General features: G+C 39.6%; 1 protein-coding gene across 3 annotated transcripts; it reads left to right on the top strand.

The window, feature by feature from the left end:
- Positions 1 to 1,052: 1,052 nt before the first annotated feature.
- On the top strand, positions 1,053 to 18,577 carry eya3 (EYA transcriptional coactivator and phosphatase 3). Of its 3 annotated transcripts, none has more exons than XM_085395528.1 (19): positions 1,053 to 1,174; positions 4,588 to 4,683; positions 5,904 to 5,953; positions 6,030 to 6,124; positions 6,210 to 6,290; positions 6,383 to 6,437; positions 8,297 to 8,406; positions 8,668 to 8,805; positions 8,985 to 9,070; positions 9,638 to 9,815; positions 10,623 to 10,792; positions 11,051 to 11,134; positions 11,236 to 11,325; positions 11,769 to 11,827; positions 11,920 to 12,080; positions 12,461 to 12,575; positions 12,810 to 12,931; positions 13,047 to 13,147; positions 15,179 to 18,577. In XM_085395528.1, exons 2-19 carry the CDS (start codon positions 4,636 to 4,638, stop codon positions 15,257 to 15,259), a joined length of 1,824 nt encoding a protein of 607 aa, XP_085251654.1. In that variant the 5' UTR covers positions 1,053 to 1,174; positions 4,588 to 4,635; the 3' UTR covers positions 15,260 to 18,577. The 3 variants fall into 3 exon arrangements, with proteins under 3 accessions (XP_085251654.1, XP_085251656.1, XP_085251655.1); XM_085395529.1 differs by having other exon boundaries at positions 1,062 to 1,174; positions 4,585 to 4,683; XM_085395530.1 differs by lacking the exon at positions 8,668 to 8,805.
- Positions 18,578 to 19,228: the final 651 nt, after the last annotated feature.

Raw genomic sequence — 19,228 nt, 5'->3', positions numbered from 1 at the left:
TAGCCTTTTCCCAAAGGAGAATCACAAGGATTGTGACAAAAGTATTTCCAGGCTTTCTAATCAGTTTTTAAACAAGGGACATAATTTCCTCGAGAAGAGAAAAGATTCAGATGGCCAGAAATGAGAGAAAAATAGACTTCTTCTTTCGGCTGGTCCCTTTAGAGGTCGCCACCACCTCCTCTCTGAGGTGCCTGGAGCTCCTTGTTCAGCGTGTCCACTTTCCCTCCTCTGCACATGTCAATCTCAACCGAACTTTGTCTCCAAACCCCTCAACCTGAGCTTTCCCTCTCCTTTCATTCCTCTTCTCTCCAGACTCTCTTCCACCTGCTAACTACTCTCACTACAGATCACATTACACAATTATACTGTTCACTCACACTTAAGTGCATAGTCATATATATTTCCACTCTAAGGCAACGGACAGTGGTTTTCATTGTTAACTATTCAGTTTATTGTTAAGTTAGTTACTTGAGGTATGAGAAGACATTAAAAAGATTTTTTTTAAATATGCAGGTGAAAACTACACATGAAATAAAATAAAATAAAGACATTTTAATGAGAAAATAGATAATCTAGAACACTACTGTAAGGTCTGGGCTTCTCTGCTTAGGCTGCTGCCCCTACCACCCGGTCCTGGATAAGCGGAAGAAGATGGCTGGTCTACTGTTTTAAAAATCTTTCAACATTAAGATTGTCTTAAATTTTAAAATACTTGCTGATTATAATAGAATTATTGCTCATATATTGTTAATTTATTTATGTGCTACTATTGTGTCCAGTCCTTTGAACATCACAGTAAGGCTGAAAATGACACCTGGACTTTAAATCTTAGACTGAGCTAGTTTAAATCAATAAAGTCTGAACTTATTGTACCATTTTTTAACAATTTGTTTGATATAAACGAGCTTTCATGCGATAAAACAAACCCCGAGGTAAAACTGGACGCATTCAAAGCATGCTCACCTGTTCAAATAACAGCTGTTTGCATTTTACTCTCACCTGTGTCTGTGCGATGCTCTCGTCTCACTGTGAATCAGCCCTTCGCACATGCGCAGAACAGTCCGCAACGACCACTTCCTGCAAAATAGTGCTCCCTAACAACAGACAAAGCTTCATATGGTGGTTTCAACCAAAGGCGCTTAATTAAAAGCGTTCCTCCATCGCTCCTTCAATGGTAAGACGTGTCTCGATGATTTTGTTGTGTTTCGGCTTTTTGTTTTGCAATCAGCTTTGCAGCTGAATGCAGCAGAAGTGAGATGGTTTCACACGCTGCCATTTCAGTACCTACTCCAATGGCCGCTGGTCCCGACTAATCTCTGGAACGGGAAACTTTATGCCCGGGGGAAAACAAGTACAGCTAGTGATTAATTCCCCAGTGTACAGAGTTGGGAAGACTGCAGTGCATGCAAATTGAACAGCTGATGGCAAAGTTCACCGTAATTAAGTTGCCACTAAAGAATAAGTGATAATCGACATTGTCTGCTAACGTTGGGACGCTAGCGTTCCGGTGTGGTCTAAATGCTGGTGAGTTTGTGCTTTTTACTTGGGTCTGTTTGTTTCTTTTATTAGTTTGTGCCAGTCACTTTAAATTATTTAGTCACGTCTGATTTAGTATTCTATGCGAATTAATGTTTCGTTTGTCCCCGGATAGAACTGACGAGTTGCTGTTCTCCAGGAAGTAGACCGATGTCTGGCTTCACCTTCACAGTAAACTGTTCCCGGGTGCTAAATTCAGCTAACCTAACGGTAGTCTGTTAGCATTTGGAGATGTCATGGATGGGAACTTTTCGCATGACTTGATGCAATCTGTCGTTCCAGGATTAATGCTAGAATAATATACAGGACAAACAACGATGGTAGCATGTGCACTAGAGCAAACGCATTTAATAATCACAGTCCATACACAGATTTGCAGCCTGCACACGGCAATCAATATGACATTTTTAAGGAGCGATACCAGTTATTAGTAATTATTAGTAAGGAGAGTTGTGAATTAGTAATAATAAATCCGTGTTAACCACATATTGCTTTAGTCATTTAAATGTATATATTAAAAATGTGTAGTAAGGCTTTTAAAATTTGTAGTAATGGTTTTGTCATTCTGTTATCTGTCTCTGCATATGTCGTTTTTTTAATGCTTTATTACTTTTTTGTGTACTTTGTACACTTCCCTTTCGTGTTATTCTTATTCATATTCATAGAATATTCATATTAAATATGGCCTGGCCCTTCTTAAATAAAACAAACCACAGCAATTGAAAGGACGTTATCAGAAGCCTGTTTTATGAAGCAGGATTTGGGCTTATCCAGGTAACTTCAGGGTTAACCATTAGTTTTTCTGTACTAGGAAGGCAGTTTACATCTTATATTGCCATGGTAACTTGTGGTGCAAACCTAACTTGCTATGCAGCAGCATGAAATCACCACCTACTGACCAGTCAGATGTCCCGAAAATTCCTGGAAGATCGCTTGTCTGCAGCTTGCAGAAGGCGCGTGAAGCTTTTCAATAGCAACTTTGTGGTTCAGTAGTAAATGTAGATTTTTTTTAAATTTTTTTTATTGTTTTTAACTTTCCCAGTACTGTCTAGCCTTGTATATTTTAATTATTTTTATTATATTATGTTATATTACATTATACTATATTTATAGTATTGTACTTGACACAGCCCTATTCTGACATGCAATTCACTAATTTTGGCACATCCAAATTAAATTTAGCTGAATTATCAAAATGTTACTAAGAGTTTTATTGGTTGGGATTTCATTGACTTATCCAAAAATGTCTATTACGCATAGCTACACAGTACATGGAATTCAGTGGTCTTGATATCAGTATTTGAAGCAACAACTAGCCTGTAGTTGTAGCGTTTGTTCCCTGTATGTTCTGTTTGACCTGTTTTTTTTTTTTTTTGTTTTTTTTTTATTACTATCATCATAATGTAATAAAATTATACCTTAAAAATGTTTTTCAGGTCTTTTAACTGTCAGCCAAAACATAATGGGACTACCAGATAAATATGTTGTTTGCTGACAGATTGATAGAGGTCAACAAGGCTCACTCATATATGTATTTAATGTAGCTGCTTGTAACCCAGAACATTTTTGCCATTATACACAAGGTCAGTTAAAAATGTGCAGATGGTAAATGGTAAATGGCCTGCATTTGTATAGCGCTTTTCTAGTCCATAGGACCCCAAAGCGCTTTACACTACATTCAGTCATTCACCCATTCACACATACATTCACACACTGGCGATAGCAAGCTACATTGTAGCCACAGCTGCCCTGGGGCGCACTGACAGAGGCGAGGCTGCCGGACACAGGCGCCACCGGGCCCTCTGACTGATCTATCAGATGACTCTTATCTTCACAAACAGAATCAATCAGAATCAGAATCAGAATACTTTATTGATCCCTAGGGGAAAACAAATGGGCTGATGACTCTGCAAACCTGAATAATACATTTAAATTACTTTTTTTTTTTAAATCCATCAAACAATCAAATAATTATTTACTTGTTTAATCTTTTCTCTGTCAAGTGGAAGTAAAATAAGAAAGAAAGCTCTCTTTTAATTTTTTTGGTTTTCTTTATTATTTTATGTTTTGTTTTGTCTGACCAGCAAACAACAAACTGAAAGGTACTCAGTTTTTACTCTATGATTTTAAAAATTAAATCAGATCTTCCCATTTGAAAAGCTGACTCCAGGTTTTACATATAAATGACTACAATTATTATTTTCTTGTTAATTTACTGACCAATGTTGCAGCTGCATTATATAAGTATTTATATCTGTTGGTTTAAGTGGGTCTTTTTGTTTTTTGCAGAAGGCATTCATTAGACTGAGAACTCATATAATAAAGACGTTTGGTAATCCAATGATCAATTGATAATTCATTTTCTTAAATGGGAGACATGCAAAATAATTTTTTTCTCGTTTTAATTCAGTTAACTTTAAAAATGTCATTATCATATATATTTTTTAATTCACTTATCTAAATCTCGCACAAGCCTGCATGTTCTTTAATGAACCACTTCTAAGAACAACACCTACCTGACACATTGATTTGGTGTTAATTTGCAGACTGACCTATTTTCTCTGATTGCTTTTACATTATGTCAGTTGAGTAAATGCTCATCCCTCCAGCTGTGGGCAGAGGCCCGTTAAAGTGAGCAGTGGACAAAACGAGGTTAGATCTTATCCCCCCGGGGCATCTATTGATATGAGAGCGTGCACCTGAGCAGCTAATGCTCCCAGAGGGTATGTTTTCATTGAATGTAGGTTAGTTCGCATGTAAGGTGGCACGCATCCTTAATCCTGCAGTAAAAACAGAGTGGCGAGGACGTTGGTGAGCGTCAATGCCACACGTGCCTCACCTGTGAGTCTCGTGCTGGAGATTAGAGCAGGGTGCCCCACTTCCTTCATCGCCACTGCCTTCCTACTGATCGAACCCTGATAGGGGCAGGAGAGGGATTCACTTTATGGGACAAGGGGAGGGGGGAGTCACGTATGGGGTACTATATAAGACTGTGCTCCCACCATTGACTCTGTGCCTGTTTGTCTTTGCTTCTGTGGTGGTGTGAAGCAGGGTCCCGCCAGGCTCTCCAGGTACAGAGAGTAGGCTGAGTGTGCAGACATGTCGGGCCGCTCCGCTGCAGAGATGGATGACTCGCAGGAGCTGCCGGTGAGTATGCATGGAGTCATTTGCATAGTAACATTACTGATTTCCTGTAACTGTTGTTTTTGTGTATGATAACAAAAATGTGGCTTAAAGTTCATGCAAATATTTAAGATAGCAAATATTTCATTTTCTGTTCATATTTTCTGTTTTAGCCAATGCAAAGTTGAATTTTAGGAGACAGCTTCAGTCAGTCTTTATCTTTATTTTCAGTTTTTGTGTTCATCTCTATGAGAGATGCCAAAGAAAATGTCATTATACCCAAGCATACCCACCGTTTAACAGGGTTTTTTTTGTTTTTTTTAAAGGTCTTAATCACTCAAGTTCAGTCAAGTTTTCTGATAAAATGATAAGAAAGTGTATATACTTATGATATGATAATTAGATTATACAGACCTTTTTGCCTTATTTGTATATAGACCAATCATGATTACCTGCATGGTCACAACCAAAGGCCTGTTTTGAGGCAGGAAATACTCTCACAGTGTATCTTTTTTTTTTTTTTTTTTTTTTGTGGAGCATTAAAAGGCTTTTGCTCTCTTTTTATCATCTAAAAGCTAATTGATGGTTAATTGAGACAATCGATGATATGCAGATTCATCTGCTACCCGCAAAATACGTCTATTAAAGTATAACAAATCTGTTTATACACGAGAATTATTTACAGCGGAGTACAGCTGTTTTCTCTTGTCAGTGTGGTGAGCTGTTTTACTTTTTAGAGTTTTATATTCAACATTCAGTTTGAGTTTTATTAACATTATTTTACCTTTTATTATATTTTACTTACATATTGGACTCCTGTATTTTTTTTTTAAACTATAGATTTCTATTTAATTTAGCCCTTTCCCTCTAATCTCTCTAACTGAGCAGTTTTGTTTTGTTAGTTTACCTTTATTTTATGGACTTATTCTACTTTATTTATGCTAATTTTCTGTACATTGTGTTTAATGTTTTGGCTGTAACACAGGACGATTTGAGATGCATAGATCATAATGATGTTATATTATATATTGTTTGTTTTCAGTGCAGTAAAGAACTGTTCTATTACCCAGAAGGTTGTCATTTACTATTCATGCTGATATCACATTGGCTGATAAATGTCAACCCATGCATCTTTTTTTCTTAATTAAAACTACATAAATAAATAAAACTGACTGTGTTCTGCTGCTTTGTTTAAATTGTGTGAGCTGTCTGACTTGTGTGTCTGCATTTTTGTGCATGTGCAGGCAAAGAAGGCCAAGATTGACGTAGATGGCAAACTGAAGAAAGAGTCAGGGTTGGTATCTACTTATATGGGCTCACCTATTTTAAATTACTGCTTAATTACAATAACATTTTTCCTGCTCTTTCAGTGATTTGGGGGGTGATGGGAGCCCAGACGCTGTTTTAGGTTCATCAGAGCAGGAGAACTCATATTCTGCCCTGTCCACAGCCCAAATTGATCCAGGTCAGTAGAATATGTTTAAAAATCAAAGGCTCATAATGTTCAAAAATGTTGCTGTAGTTTATTGACATTTCATGTGTGGCCACAGGTGAACAGGAGCAGTCCAGTGCAGAGAGGGGAGCTGGATCTCAACCATGTGGTGACTCAATTAACTCGTACGGTCATTCTGGTACGAACAGAAACGGACTCGGCTCTAAACAGTGCACAGTGATGTTACTCTTGTAAGTGCTCTTGTAGCTAAAATAGTCTCTTTTCCTGCAGCCACCGATGCCACAGCCACATCTGAATACACCCAACAGGTTTATCAGGGAAGCAAGTGAGTATGCTGCATGGAAGTGAGACATTAAACTTTATGGATCACTTTAGATTTATAGAGGGAAAAATGCAACATTCTCACTCACATATGCAATAAGTTTTCAAACAAAGCATACTAATCAGTTTCCACTCAGTTATTAACTTGTCAGAAGATCATTGTGGGGTAAATGTATAGATCTGTTTGAGACCGTTATTATAGTTTTGTATTTTCTGATTAGGTTTTATTTTTATTTGGTTATATTTAGAAAAATCAGTACAAGTATTACAATAAAAACAGAATTTTTGGAAAGTGGTTGACTCGCAGTCTCACTGATACAAAGTCTCATCAGGCAAGTTTTGTTTTACTGAACTAAATTTTACTGAACTATTATCTAGGGATGGGTATCGTTTAGGTTTTATCCGATACCGGTGCCAAACTGGTACTTTTGAAACAGTGCCAGTGCTTAAACGGTGCTCGAACCGGTGCTTAAAGAATGGAGAACACAAACTTTGTCCAAAAACCTCTTATGTTTTTTTTTTTGTTTTTTTTTTCTTTTGTTTTTTTTGCAGTGTCTTTTTTTTCTGCAAAATGATAACCAAGTTAGCCTTTTCTGTTGATACAACATACCTCCTTTGGTTGGAACCGGTGCTTAAACAATGGAAAAAAACAAACTTTGTCCTAAAACCTCTCATGTTTAGCTGTTTTTTTTTGTAAAAAGATAACAGTGTTAGCCTTTTCTGCAGCTATAGGGCATATATGGTATCACTCTATCAAACAAGAAGACAGCCGCATGTAACTACGACGGTGTTTGCTAGTTCACCTTACGTGCATTAATTTAATAACGTGGTTAGCCTACTCAACGTAAATTACACACGAACAACATTAAGCTACTTGCGCAGAGAAGAACGGCTGCTGCTGCCATCATCATTCGTCATCATTTCTGCTACACTGGCAGGGCTAGGGGCCAGAACTCTCCTCTTCGGGTTCTTGGGGGATGTTGCTAACTCTGGGACCGATAACAGGCACCACACTTGCTGAGGTCTTGCAGCAAGCTATCAATACGGTGCATTTCTCGGCTTTAAAAAAAACCCGCTATGCGTCGCCAGAACTTACGTACCTGGGCCCGCCTACTATCCTTGGAAAGGTACAATGATTGGCTAGAATCCAAAGTGTATGACATCTCAGGGGAAAAAAAGCACCGAAATGTGTTCAGCTTTTCGGTCTGGTTACTACCGTTTATGTCAGAACCGGTGCCATAATGGAACTGGATACCAGTACCCATCCCTACTGTTATCTTAGTTTGGTAAAATTATTATTTATTGTTGTCAGTTTTCCAGGTGCACCAACACCTAAATCAGTAGTTTCAGTTGTTTTAGTTAATTAAAATGTTGGGTTTTTTTTTAATCTAGTTTTATTTTTTAGTGTGGTTTTAGTTAACCACAGTAACCTTGGTGCACGATTTGTGGCATCCTGACTTTACCTGCAACGTTTGGACCTCATTTTAATTTTGTTGAGATGTTCCAAAGAAGACTTTTATTGATGGCTGCAGTTTTCTCCTTTTGTACAGCAGCTTCTACTCTCACCATGTTGCAGGCTTGTCAGACCACCAGGTTAGATTACTAATGTGCTTTTACGAATGTAAAAGTGATAAAGTAGGTGTTTGTATGTAAATGTGGTGATGAAAAATCCAACTCTTTGTGTGTGTGTGTGTGTGTGTGTGTGTGTGTGTGTGTGTGTGTGTGTGTTGTTTTTGTTTTTTTTTGTTTTTTATTACATCAAGACAAAGCCTGGCTCTTTTGTTTTGTATAATGCACCTGCTACAGGTGTACTCACTTTTGTTATAGGTAGTCATTCTCTCTCTCTCTCTCTCTCTCTTTCAGCCCAGCAGTAACGTCATACACCAGTCAGGTGGCGTTTCCTCCTCTGGCCCAGTCCACTGTGTACTCATCCTTCCCCCAAACAGGCCAGACCTACGGTCTCCCACCTTTTGGTTAGTGCCTGCTCTTTTTGGACGACCCTTTTTAAGGACAGTCTGCTCTCTAAAATCCAAGCATCACACTTCATGACTTTGCTTTTAAAGCCTCACTGTGCTTTGGCGCTGAACCAGTCTGCTTTTAAACCCTGCTTTTACACACAAACACAAATCTTGACGGGAGTACCCAGTTTACTAACTTTGCTGCATCTTCAGTGACCCACTTTCTCCCCTGCTGCCTCTTCATCTTCAGCTTCCATTGCTCTCTTTCATCTTCAGGTGCTATGTGGCCAGGCATAAAAACAGAGACAGGGCTGCCTGATGCGCCCTCTGGTGGCCAGCCTGGGTTTCTCAGTTTCAGCTCCACATATACCTCAACCCAGCCAGGCCAGCTGCACTACTCATACCCCAGCCAAGGCAAGCTGCCATCTCACTCTGTCTCACTGTCTGCAAATACCTGAAGAACACAGTAAAGGAGAACCTGCAGCGGCACAGCTCTGATTTCCTCTCTTGCCATTATAACATCATGTAGAAGAATTTTTATTTTTATATTTTAGACTTTGCATCTCTTTTAATGCGAATGTTTCTTTCTCTAGGCTCAAGCTTCACAACATCCAGTGTGTATTCCAACATCCCTTCAGCTACAGCCGCGACTACAACCGCCTCGGCGGTGGCCCATCAGGTGAGAATCAGTGATTCTCCAGTAAGATGAAGAATAAAATTATCTTTGTGTGTGTTTTTAAGAGCGGTTGGTGCACCGTGGGAGTGGAAAATTGCCTTTAAAATGACCAAAAATTAAAAGGAAAAAATTCCTTTCAAGCTATGAATGTATGCGAGCAAAGTGTTAATATGGTGCAAATCTCAAGCAAGGAATGCAGAAGTCTTGTATGTGTGTGCTCAACATGTTTATTGTGTGCTGTGGTTGGAGATTAGAATGCTAGACATAGTGATCTATAAAAGGATATTAAAAGCATTTGTAATGTATGCAAAAGTTCAGCTCAAACTTCAGTATTTTTGTCTTTGAGTGAGGGAAGAAATCCACAGGAAGTGGATGCTTTTGGGATCAAGTTTTGATCACAGAGGGTTCATCTTACTGTCTGACACAGAACCTGAGTTTGTGTTATGTTCAGTGATATTAGAACTTCTTGAAAAGATGAGATTGTTCCCACGTATTGTTACTCAGCCCTGCGTGGAGTCCTTTCCCATCATTCTGCTGATCACGTTTGTATGTTGTTTCACTTCTCTCCAGGATTTTAGCAGCTATAACTCTCTGGGACAGAGTCAGTTCTCTCAGTACTACACTCTTCCTCCCAGCTACGTGCCTGCTGGGCTACCTAACAGTGATGACCACAGTGGCGGTGCAGGTGTTGCTGGATATTCAGCAGTGAAATCAGAGGAGGCCGCCTCAGCTGGACTGCCTCCTAGAGGTTTTTGGCTTTTCATTATCTTTTGCCTTTTACCTTTTTTCTGCTTTTGGTTTCTTTACCTTAAATAACTGTCAGCACTTTGTTCTACAGCACATGTTAAATAGCTGTGTAGCATTAACACACATTGCTGTACCTACATTTAAAGCAGGAAAAAGCACAGTAAGAATACTTAAACCAAAACGTCTCATGGTACTGTCTTTCTCTAAGTTAACTTTACATAAATAAAAACCTGAAAAATAACTAAATGAATACTGCACACACTGTTAAGGTGCTTGTGTTACTGTGTAGAAATATTTAACAAACTAGTTAAACAGTTAGGATGAAGTATAGTGTACTTTTTATTTTATTTATTTTTTATCAGTTCTCCTGTGCACCTGGCTAAAATTTCATTTTCAAGATGCAATTTGTTCTACATCCTGGAAGAACTTATAACAGAACTGTTCTGTTTTGTCTGGAGCTCTTTTTAGATATCCACTGCAGCCCTGCACAGCTCGAGACATTTCAGAGATGCAGATGAGAAATTTAAGATCTAAAGTTGTTGGATCAGACATTAAACTGTCAGCTTTAGACCAGGTTACACTGAAGTGTGAAGAGAGCAGCTAATATTCTGGATCTGCACCTCAGTAAACAAGCGAAAAAGTCTGCAGCCAATTCTCCTTTTTAATCCCATAATGTGCTGTGGAATTCAAAAAGAATTTAAGTGGAAAATCTAAATAACTAAAATGAGAATCTTCTTTCAGCTGCTCTCTTGTTTAAAGGTTGTTTTTTATGCTGGCTGCCACGCTCATGTTCTTGGTCTCGTTTTAGATGCGTCCCCACCAGAAAACCTGCCTGTTTGTGCGGCTCTTCCTACAGCTGTGGCAGTGCCCGCTGGAGCTCGAGATCAGGACGAGGTCGGCCGCAGGAACTCGGTGGGCAAAGCCAAAGGGAAGGGCAAGAAGTCTGATAACTCTCCACCTGCTGAGAGTGACCTGGAGGTAATTTATTAAACAGTACTGGATATAATTAATAGCAGTGAGTTTGTTTTGACATTTGTGAAATCCTTACAATGATAGATATATTAATTAACTATTACAGGAACTGAACCATTTCTGTGTCAAGTCCAAACCCAAGTTATGTTTATGGGGTTTTTTTCATGCTTTTTGAAATATAATGGGAAAGTTAGAGGAGCAGGAAAAAGTTCACTGTAATATGGAGTGCAGCCCAACAGGTAATCTTGTTCTTTTGTGTTTCAGCGCATTTTTTTATGGGATCTGGATGAAACCATCATTATATTCCACTCTTTGCTCACCGGCTCGTATGCTCAGAAGTTTGGCAAGGTTGGTTTTTCCAAAGATGAATCCTTTGAGCTTACAATGCAAAAATTAGACCTATTGAATTGTGTAACATGCTTATTGTGGGTCTGTTTTATTTTGTTCAGGACCCGGCGACTGTGTTGAACTTGGGCTTGCAGATGGAGGAGCTGATCTTTGAGCTGGCAGACACCCATCTTTTCTTCAATGACCTCGAGGTACAGTGAAGTTTGTTTAGACTGGAGTGAATATGAGAGACGAGCAGCTTTTGCTTGTTCACAGCAGCTGGTACAAACCAGAATTCCAGATTTAATTAAATTTTTTACAAACTCACTGAGTTGTATGTCAGATGGAAGAAGGCAGATAGACAATAGGCTGACTGTGAAAAACCGGTTGAACTGCATTAAACAAACAAATGCGGCTCTGTTTCCTGACATGAGCACTTCTAAACTTACAACCAATCAAAAAGCATCTTATTATACATGTGAATAATAATCAGGTAACTGGTGAGTGTTTTTTCTGGTTCCACCTCCTTCCGTTTTAACAGGTTGAAGGTGTTCAAAAAGCCCCACAATTACTTGTCATACATGTTTTAGTTTCATATTTAATTGGTCCCTAACAAAACTAGGAAAAGAATCCCTCTACTTGTGTTTTCTTCCAGGAGTGTGATCAAGTCCATGTTGAGGATGTGGCGTCTGATGACAATGGACAGGACCTGAGGTGTGTTACACGCCGCCCCGCTAACTAACCCAGACACTACAAAATGCTTTGTGTCGTTCTGAGTAATCACAGGTAGTTTGTCTTTGCTTCAGCAACTACAACTTCATGGCGGATGGATTTAACGGCCCCAGCGGTGGAGCTGCATCAGGAACCACCACAGGAGTTCAGGGAGGGGTGGAGTGGATGCGTAAACTGGCCTTTCGCTACCGCCGGCTAAAAGAGATCTACAATACTTACAAAGGAAATGTCGGGGGTGAGTTTGCAAAGCACCGTCCTGTGAAGGCTTAAGTGACAGCAGCTCAGATGAAGGAAAAATACATTCTCACATTAAAACACCAGACTTTTCTTCCCAGCTTCCAGAAACCAGCAGTGACTGGAACTTAAGCTCTTTGTTTTCCTGCTCTTGTTACACAAATAAATGTTTTAGTACAGCAGCCAAAAACAAACAGCAAACTGTTAAGGAGGTGAGCTGCACTCAGACTTTGGAGTTTGAGCCACAGTAGGTGGATCATTGTAAGCATTTTGTAAAAGGCGTGCATTTCAGTGTTGCTCCTAACGGAGTTTAGAGCTTGCAGTGAAGAAGCTCAAAGGCTAAGCATAAACATCTGCTTCAGGGTTTTTTTGGTGTTCCAGGCCTGTTGAATCCCATGAAGAGGGAGCTGCTGTTGAGGCTTCAGTCCGAGATCGAGAATGTTACAGACTCCTGGCTCAGCACTGCCCTCAAGTCTCTGCTGCTCATCCAGTCCAGGTTTGAGCACCTCAGGTTATCGTTTTAGCTCGTAGGTAAAATATTTGTTAAAATATTTTGTTTGCATCTTTGGGATTCACCCTTAACCCTGAGTTATTGTAGGGTCTTTATCTTACAATTTAAACTGCCTTGTGGCAACTGTTGTTGTGATTTGGTGCTGTATAAATCAAATCAAGTACAGTTGAATTGGATGATGATGTTATAAATCTGTGTGTGTGTGACACCCACCAACAGGGGGAAGTGTATGAACGTGTTGGTCACCACGACTCAGCTGGTTCCAGCTCTGGCCAAAGTGCTGCTTTACGGCCTGGGAGACATCTTCCCCATCGAAAACATCTACAGTGCCACAAAAATAGGTACGTATGCAACCTGATTACTCTATGTCAAATTTTTTAAAAAAAAGAAAAAGATCTGTTTATATCTTTATGTGATTCTTTATTTTCCTTTTCCCTGCGGTTTCCTGTCATGTAGGAAAAGAGAGCTGCTTTGAGAGGATCGTCTCTCGCTTTGGGAAAAAAGTGACTTATGTGGTGATAGGTGACGGCCGAGATGAGGAATTTGCAGCAAAACAGGTAAAACTCAATTTTTGCCTTTTTTTTCTTTCTTAAACTATTTCATTTCAGATTGGATGATCTGCAGCATTTTATGATTTTTGACCCATTTTAATGGAACAATTCGATTGTGTTTTTGTGTGGACAGGCAGAATTTCAGATTTTTAGGAAAAAAGATGCAGGTACATGTTCTACATGTACCTGTTGTCTTTTTTCTTCCTGATCACGAGATCATGTACCAGGAAAAAGAAACAAGGCATGGTTTACTAGGAGAATCTGATCCTGGATGACATTGACTTGAACAGTTATTTACAGTCTGGCTTGAAAGAAGATGGTTTATAACCAATAAACAAAAAAGATACATGAGCCATTTCAAATCAAATCAAATCACTTTTATTGTCACATCACATGTGCAGGTACATTGGTACAGTACATGTGAGTGAAATTCTTGTGTGCGAGCTTCACAAGCAACAGAGTTGTGCAAAATACAATAACGTAAAACAAGCAAAATATAAGAATGGCTAAATCTGAAACTAATAAATATATGTACAATATATAATAGTATATGCATTACTGGATGTGTATACTAAATATGTTTTTCTACGTGTGTGTGTGTGTGTGTGTGTGTGTGTGTGTGTGTGTGTGTGTGTGTGTGTGTGTGTGTGTGTGTGTGTATACATATTTTACAAATTAAATAGAGTAAACAATAATATAAAATATATAAAAATATACAGAGTTGAGACATGTGCAAAACAGTGGCATTACTGTACAGTATGGAGTGCATAATGTTGAAGTTCCAGTAGTGAAGCTGAGGTGTCTATGAAGTGTTCAGCAGCCTGATGGCCTGGTGGAAGAAGCTGTCTCTCAGTCTGCTGGTACGGGACCGGATGCTGCAGAACCTCCTTCCTGATGGAAGTAGTCTGAACAGTTTATGGCTGGGGTGACTGGAGTCCTTGATGATCCTCCCCGCTTTCCTCAGGCAGCGCTTCCTGTAGATGTCTTGGAGGGAGGGAAGCTCACCTCCAATTATCCGTTCAGAGCACCACACTACTCTTTGGAGAGCTTTGCGGTTGTAAGCGGTGCTGTTGCCGTACCAGGTGGTGATGCATCCAGTGAGGATGACTCTCAATGGCACAGCGATAGAAGGTCCTGAGGATGTGGGGGCTCATGCCAAATCTTTTCAGTCTCCTGAGAAAGAAGAGGCGCTGTTGCGCCTTCTTCACTGTTTTGTTTATGTGTACTGACCACGTGAGATCCTCAGCCAGATGTACACCAAGGAACCGGAAGCTGCTCACTCTCTCCACAGCAGCGCCGTTGATGGTGATGGGGGTGTGTACTTCTCTGCACCTCCGGAAGTCCACTATCAACTCCTTTGTCTTTGCGACGTTGAGGGTGAGATGGTTGTCTTGACACCAGTGGGTCAGGGCGCTGACCTCCTCCCTGTAGGCCGTCTCATCACCGTTGGTGATAAGACCCACCACTGTAGTGTCGTCCGCAAACTTCACAATGATGTTGGAGTTGTTAGTGGCTGTGCAGTCGTAGGTGTAGAGTGAGTACAGGAGAGGGCTCAGTACACACCCCTGTGGAGCACCAGTGTTCAGTGTGATGGGGGATGAGGTGATGCTGCCCAGTCTGACCACTTGGCGTCTGTCAGACAGGACAGGACATTTTTCCACCTGCTGAAGTTACTGTTTAGACTGATTTGAATCTTCAGAGCAGGTTCATCCTAGATCCTCTCTGAGAAAGTACCTGAATGGTACAAAGTTAACCTGTCAGGAAAAAACAGCTGGTTGACAACAAGTGAACTTTCAAAATAAGAGCCAGGAAGTTGTGGTTTTTTTTTTTTCTTCTATGTATTTTTAAGAAGTGATTATAAATGCAGGGATTTTCTTACATGAAAACATTCTGCAGTAAAGTGGTTTTAAGAGATGTTTAATAAGTCAAGCATTAAATATTCCTTTGGATGTTTGCACAATCTGTTGGAGGCTGTGCTCTTAACAATTACACACTCTGCTTTCTTGTGCCTAATTTTTTGTCTCCTTCCCTCTGCAGCACAACATGCCTTTCTGGCGGATCTCCAGTCACGGCGACCTCGTGTCCCTTCACCAAGCGCTGGAACTGGACTTCTTGTAACGAGGATGCTGTTGAATGTTGTGCACTCAAAGGGAAAAATGTTGTCGTCGTACTGGTGACTTGTGGAGTGAAACTGTGTGTGTGGAAAAATTCTCCACAAGCCCAACAATCCACGCTCACCTGTTAGAAATCTGCTCTCGCTGTCCGACAACTTGCAACTGGCTGTGTGTTGGTGAACACTTTGAGGCGGACTTTGGGTCGGAGCCGCCTGCGAGAAACAAACTGGACGCGTCAGTCATCAGAAGTAAGGTTCCTCTCGCCCAGCACCCCCTCCTCTACGGCAGCTAAGCTCACTGCGGCTGAAACTGGCACTGATTTGGACACGGAAGGGATGACTTCTATTATCCAGCTTCTTCACGGTTTTTGGCTTTCATTTTCACATAAACATCCAAAAGTCCTGCAGCGAACACCATCCCTCAACTCTCACTGAGTTTAAACGGCTAAGGAGACGTTGTTTGTTGGTGGCTTTGTCTGTGGAGGTTGTCATAGCGTTTTATTTTGAAAAATCTCTTTCTAGGGTGACTTGAAAGCATCATTTTGCCTTTATGTTTTTCATTATGTTCCTGACAGTCATCAAGTATCAATTAATCCCACTTTTATGTGTTGCCTCTCATGTAGCCAGACCGTTATTAAACAAAAGGTACTCAGTGATGGAGGGCGGCAGGGGCCATTAATCTCTGACTGTCACGACAAGACCAAACCACACCATCAGTCAGCACCATCAGTTCTGACCTCTCCACTGTGTGTGATCCGTGGTCACCGAGCATGTGCTAAGGATAAGAGATGCAAACTGCAGGAAGTGGTAATAAGTGTGGGAAAACATGCACAGAGCATCATCAGTTTCATGGATGACTGGGCAGAAGGATCGCAATTTTATTATTATTATTTTTCCCCCATTGTGTGGTTTTCAGACTCGTGGCTTCATTTGATGTTTTATAAGGCAAGAAAACAAATATGTGACTTAACAGAATACTGCAAAAATAAGTAATAAAAGTTTAATAAATGATAAAGAATAAATATTATAATGGCCTCCAATTACACTCCAGGGCTGGACTACATACGTAGAACTACATCCACTAAATATCTGACGTTGGTGTAGTTATCCTTTTTCCTCTTGTGGCTGTAAAGAGGTTCTCTAATTGAAGCTGAAGTTTTGTCATGACTGGTGATGTTTTGAATATATTTGGACTTGAAAACATTTTTCCACCCTATGCCAATGATAATCAACACTCTTTGTGTCCTTTGGGCTCCTCAGAGCGCAGTCCCAAGTGTCCTTGAATTCCCAGAAGAGAGGTGGAGTGACAAATCTGTAACCAGAACGAAACCGTGATTCAAAGGTCCGCACTGTCATATTCATTTCACTGTGATATGGATCTGTTGATGCCTGGTTAAAGTGTGCTGGTTTGGTCTTTCCAAAATTGTTCTAGTACAAGTGAACACCCGATTAATGGGAGTTTATTTTTTGCTCATAAGCTAATCACAAAGAAGTCTTCTTTTCAATTTCCTCCTATTTAAAGAAAAGCTGAGCCCATCTGTGGTTTTAGAGAAATGTTACACAGCTGAAGATCATGTATCATTTTTATTTCTTCAATGACCCAAGTAACCCAAGTATGTTTTCAGAGTGTTTGAGTAGGAAAATATGAGCATCCATGGCTGGATTACTGAGACGACCCAGCAGGGACACATGAGACTAAACCAGACGCTTTCATACATGTGCCGTAGCCCTGAAATGTTTTTGACGTTTCCTTGTCTGATTCGGTCCATTGGGGTCAATAACCTGCGCCTCTCTAAAACAAATACACGAGAACGGAGGAGCTTTGTTTGCTCTGCTTTCTGCACGCAAACTTCAACCGAACATATTCCCACAAATGAGAACACGTCTGAAGCAGATTACTTCCTGGTGTGCAGGGAGGACCTAGTCCAGGGTTCATGTGTAAACTTGATGGCTGAGTTTCTCACAAATGGATTAACCGAAGTCCTCGATCATAAAACTTTGTTCTTCAGAGATCATCACAGTGAGTTATTCTTATAATCTGGGAAACTTGCTGACTTTCAGATGAAAGCATAAAATATTCTGGAGTGTTGTTTTTCTTTCATCGTCTTTGTTGTTTGTTGATTTTCTTTCTTTCTTTCTGTTTTTTTTTTTTTCTTTTTTTCATAAAAGTATTTTTTCATTGTTTTTCAAAGTACCAGAAAATTTGCAGCTGAATATTTTTGGCTTTTTGAGGCTCTGTTGGTCTTATTGGAGTCGTAGATATGATGTGCATCAAATTACTAATTAGGAAGATGATTAATAATTAGATGCAGTCTTAATTTTGTCTGTGAATGTCAGAAAGTGGTACAGAAGGCAGTCTAAGACCCAGATATTATTATAATAAAGGGGGGGAAAAGAAGTAGACGAGACATGGCTTTACACACCTCCTCAGTTACTTTGAGTTACCGTCACTCAGCCTCACAACAACCCAAAGTCTTTCTAAATCATATAGGAGGGAATCAAAAATAAAGGATGACAGTGCAATAAACTTCTACTTTGCTCATTAACTGTATTTCGAGGGGTTTGTTTTGTTATGTAGACGGCGAGGAGCGCAGAGGGATGGACCTTCCCCAGTCTGAATGAGATTAAGACTGAACAATAACTGAGCCTGAAGAAGATTTTCACACACATGCAGCTTGACCGTTAAGAATGTGTATTTGTGTGTCGTTTTGTTTGTGTCCCGTGTGCATATTTATATTGTGCCTTTAACCATCATCTGTCTGCTTGATCTCAAAGGGAAATATCTTTTTATGTCTGATACACGTATCTCTGCATTGTTATTATCCAAAGTGTTATTTTACTTTATTTTTATCTCAATACTTTTTAAGTACTGTCGAGATTTTCTTTTGTTACTGAGTTTGACTTTTTTGACTTGATTGTTCTGTCTGCACTGCAACTGAAAGGTCTGGTAGAAAACTCCACATGCACTGCGGCTCAGTGTTTAAAGAAATTTAAAGTCCGGCGTTCAGATGTTTTCCTCCTTTTGACGAGGAGAATTTTTTTTTTTTTCTTTTGCTGTGAAACATTTAGCATCGCTTAGACAATCACAATCCCCGATGTTTGGTGTTTTTATTTTTTATGGCAGGCCAGAAGGTGAAAGCAGCTGTAACAAAGCGTGCTCGTTCTGTCGTTCAGTTACTACCTTAGTGAATCTAAGGGAGAACGAGCAGTCCTCAAACAGAAAACTGAGACCTTTGCATCTGTTTAGCTTATTGAATGTTTATTTCTTTACTTTGTCTGCATGTCACGCCTGTTTTGAAGTATATTATCGTGGCCGTACATAATGACCATGAAATGTTTAAGGGACTATAATCTTAGATTTTCTTTTTTTTAATGCCAAATATTGCTGTTATTCAAAAGCTGTTTATTTTATATATATTTCATCTCATTTTCAGACATGTGAGGCTGTTTGCGGTCACATAGAGAGCCTGAAACTCAACACTATCATAATAATCAATGCTAATTATTTAATGACAGTAATCACTATTTCCTCCCAACAGCCCTGTAAGGTTTTCCTGTGTAAGACAATATAATGTAAATACATTTTAAAGGTTTCAGACTCAAGTTTGTGTGTTTTATTTTATTCAAATGGGGAAAAAATTAAAAAGAAATGTATTTGCAAATATAGACCAGAAGACCATAGATTACACAAGTAGTAATAATATATTTAGATTAAATATAATCTTAAAGTTAGTTTCCAGTGGAGTCCTCTTTCTAATGAGAACAGGAAGTAGATTTTTTGGTTTCTCTATTACAAGATTAATCCAGATGTACCAGCCATTGCTCACTTGTGTCCACACAGACCAAAGAGATGCTTTAGGATACTGGTAATACAGTTTGTCCCCAAATTCTTCAGACAAAGACACAGTTTTTGTAGTTTTGCTTCTTTACAACAACACAGTGACTTTTGATTCCACCAAAAAATGGAATCATTG

The sequence above is a fragment of the Rhamphochromis longiceps genome, linkage group LG22, assembly GCF_057381845.1.
Source record: "Rhamphochromis longiceps isolate RC_006_pf linkage group LG22, R_longiceps_female_GT1.1, whole genome shotgun sequence".
Lineage (NCBI taxonomy): Eukaryota > Metazoa > Chordata > Actinopteri > Cichliformes > Cichlidae > Rhamphochromis > Rhamphochromis longiceps.
This window is presented reverse-complemented; position numbering and strand designations above follow the sequence as displayed.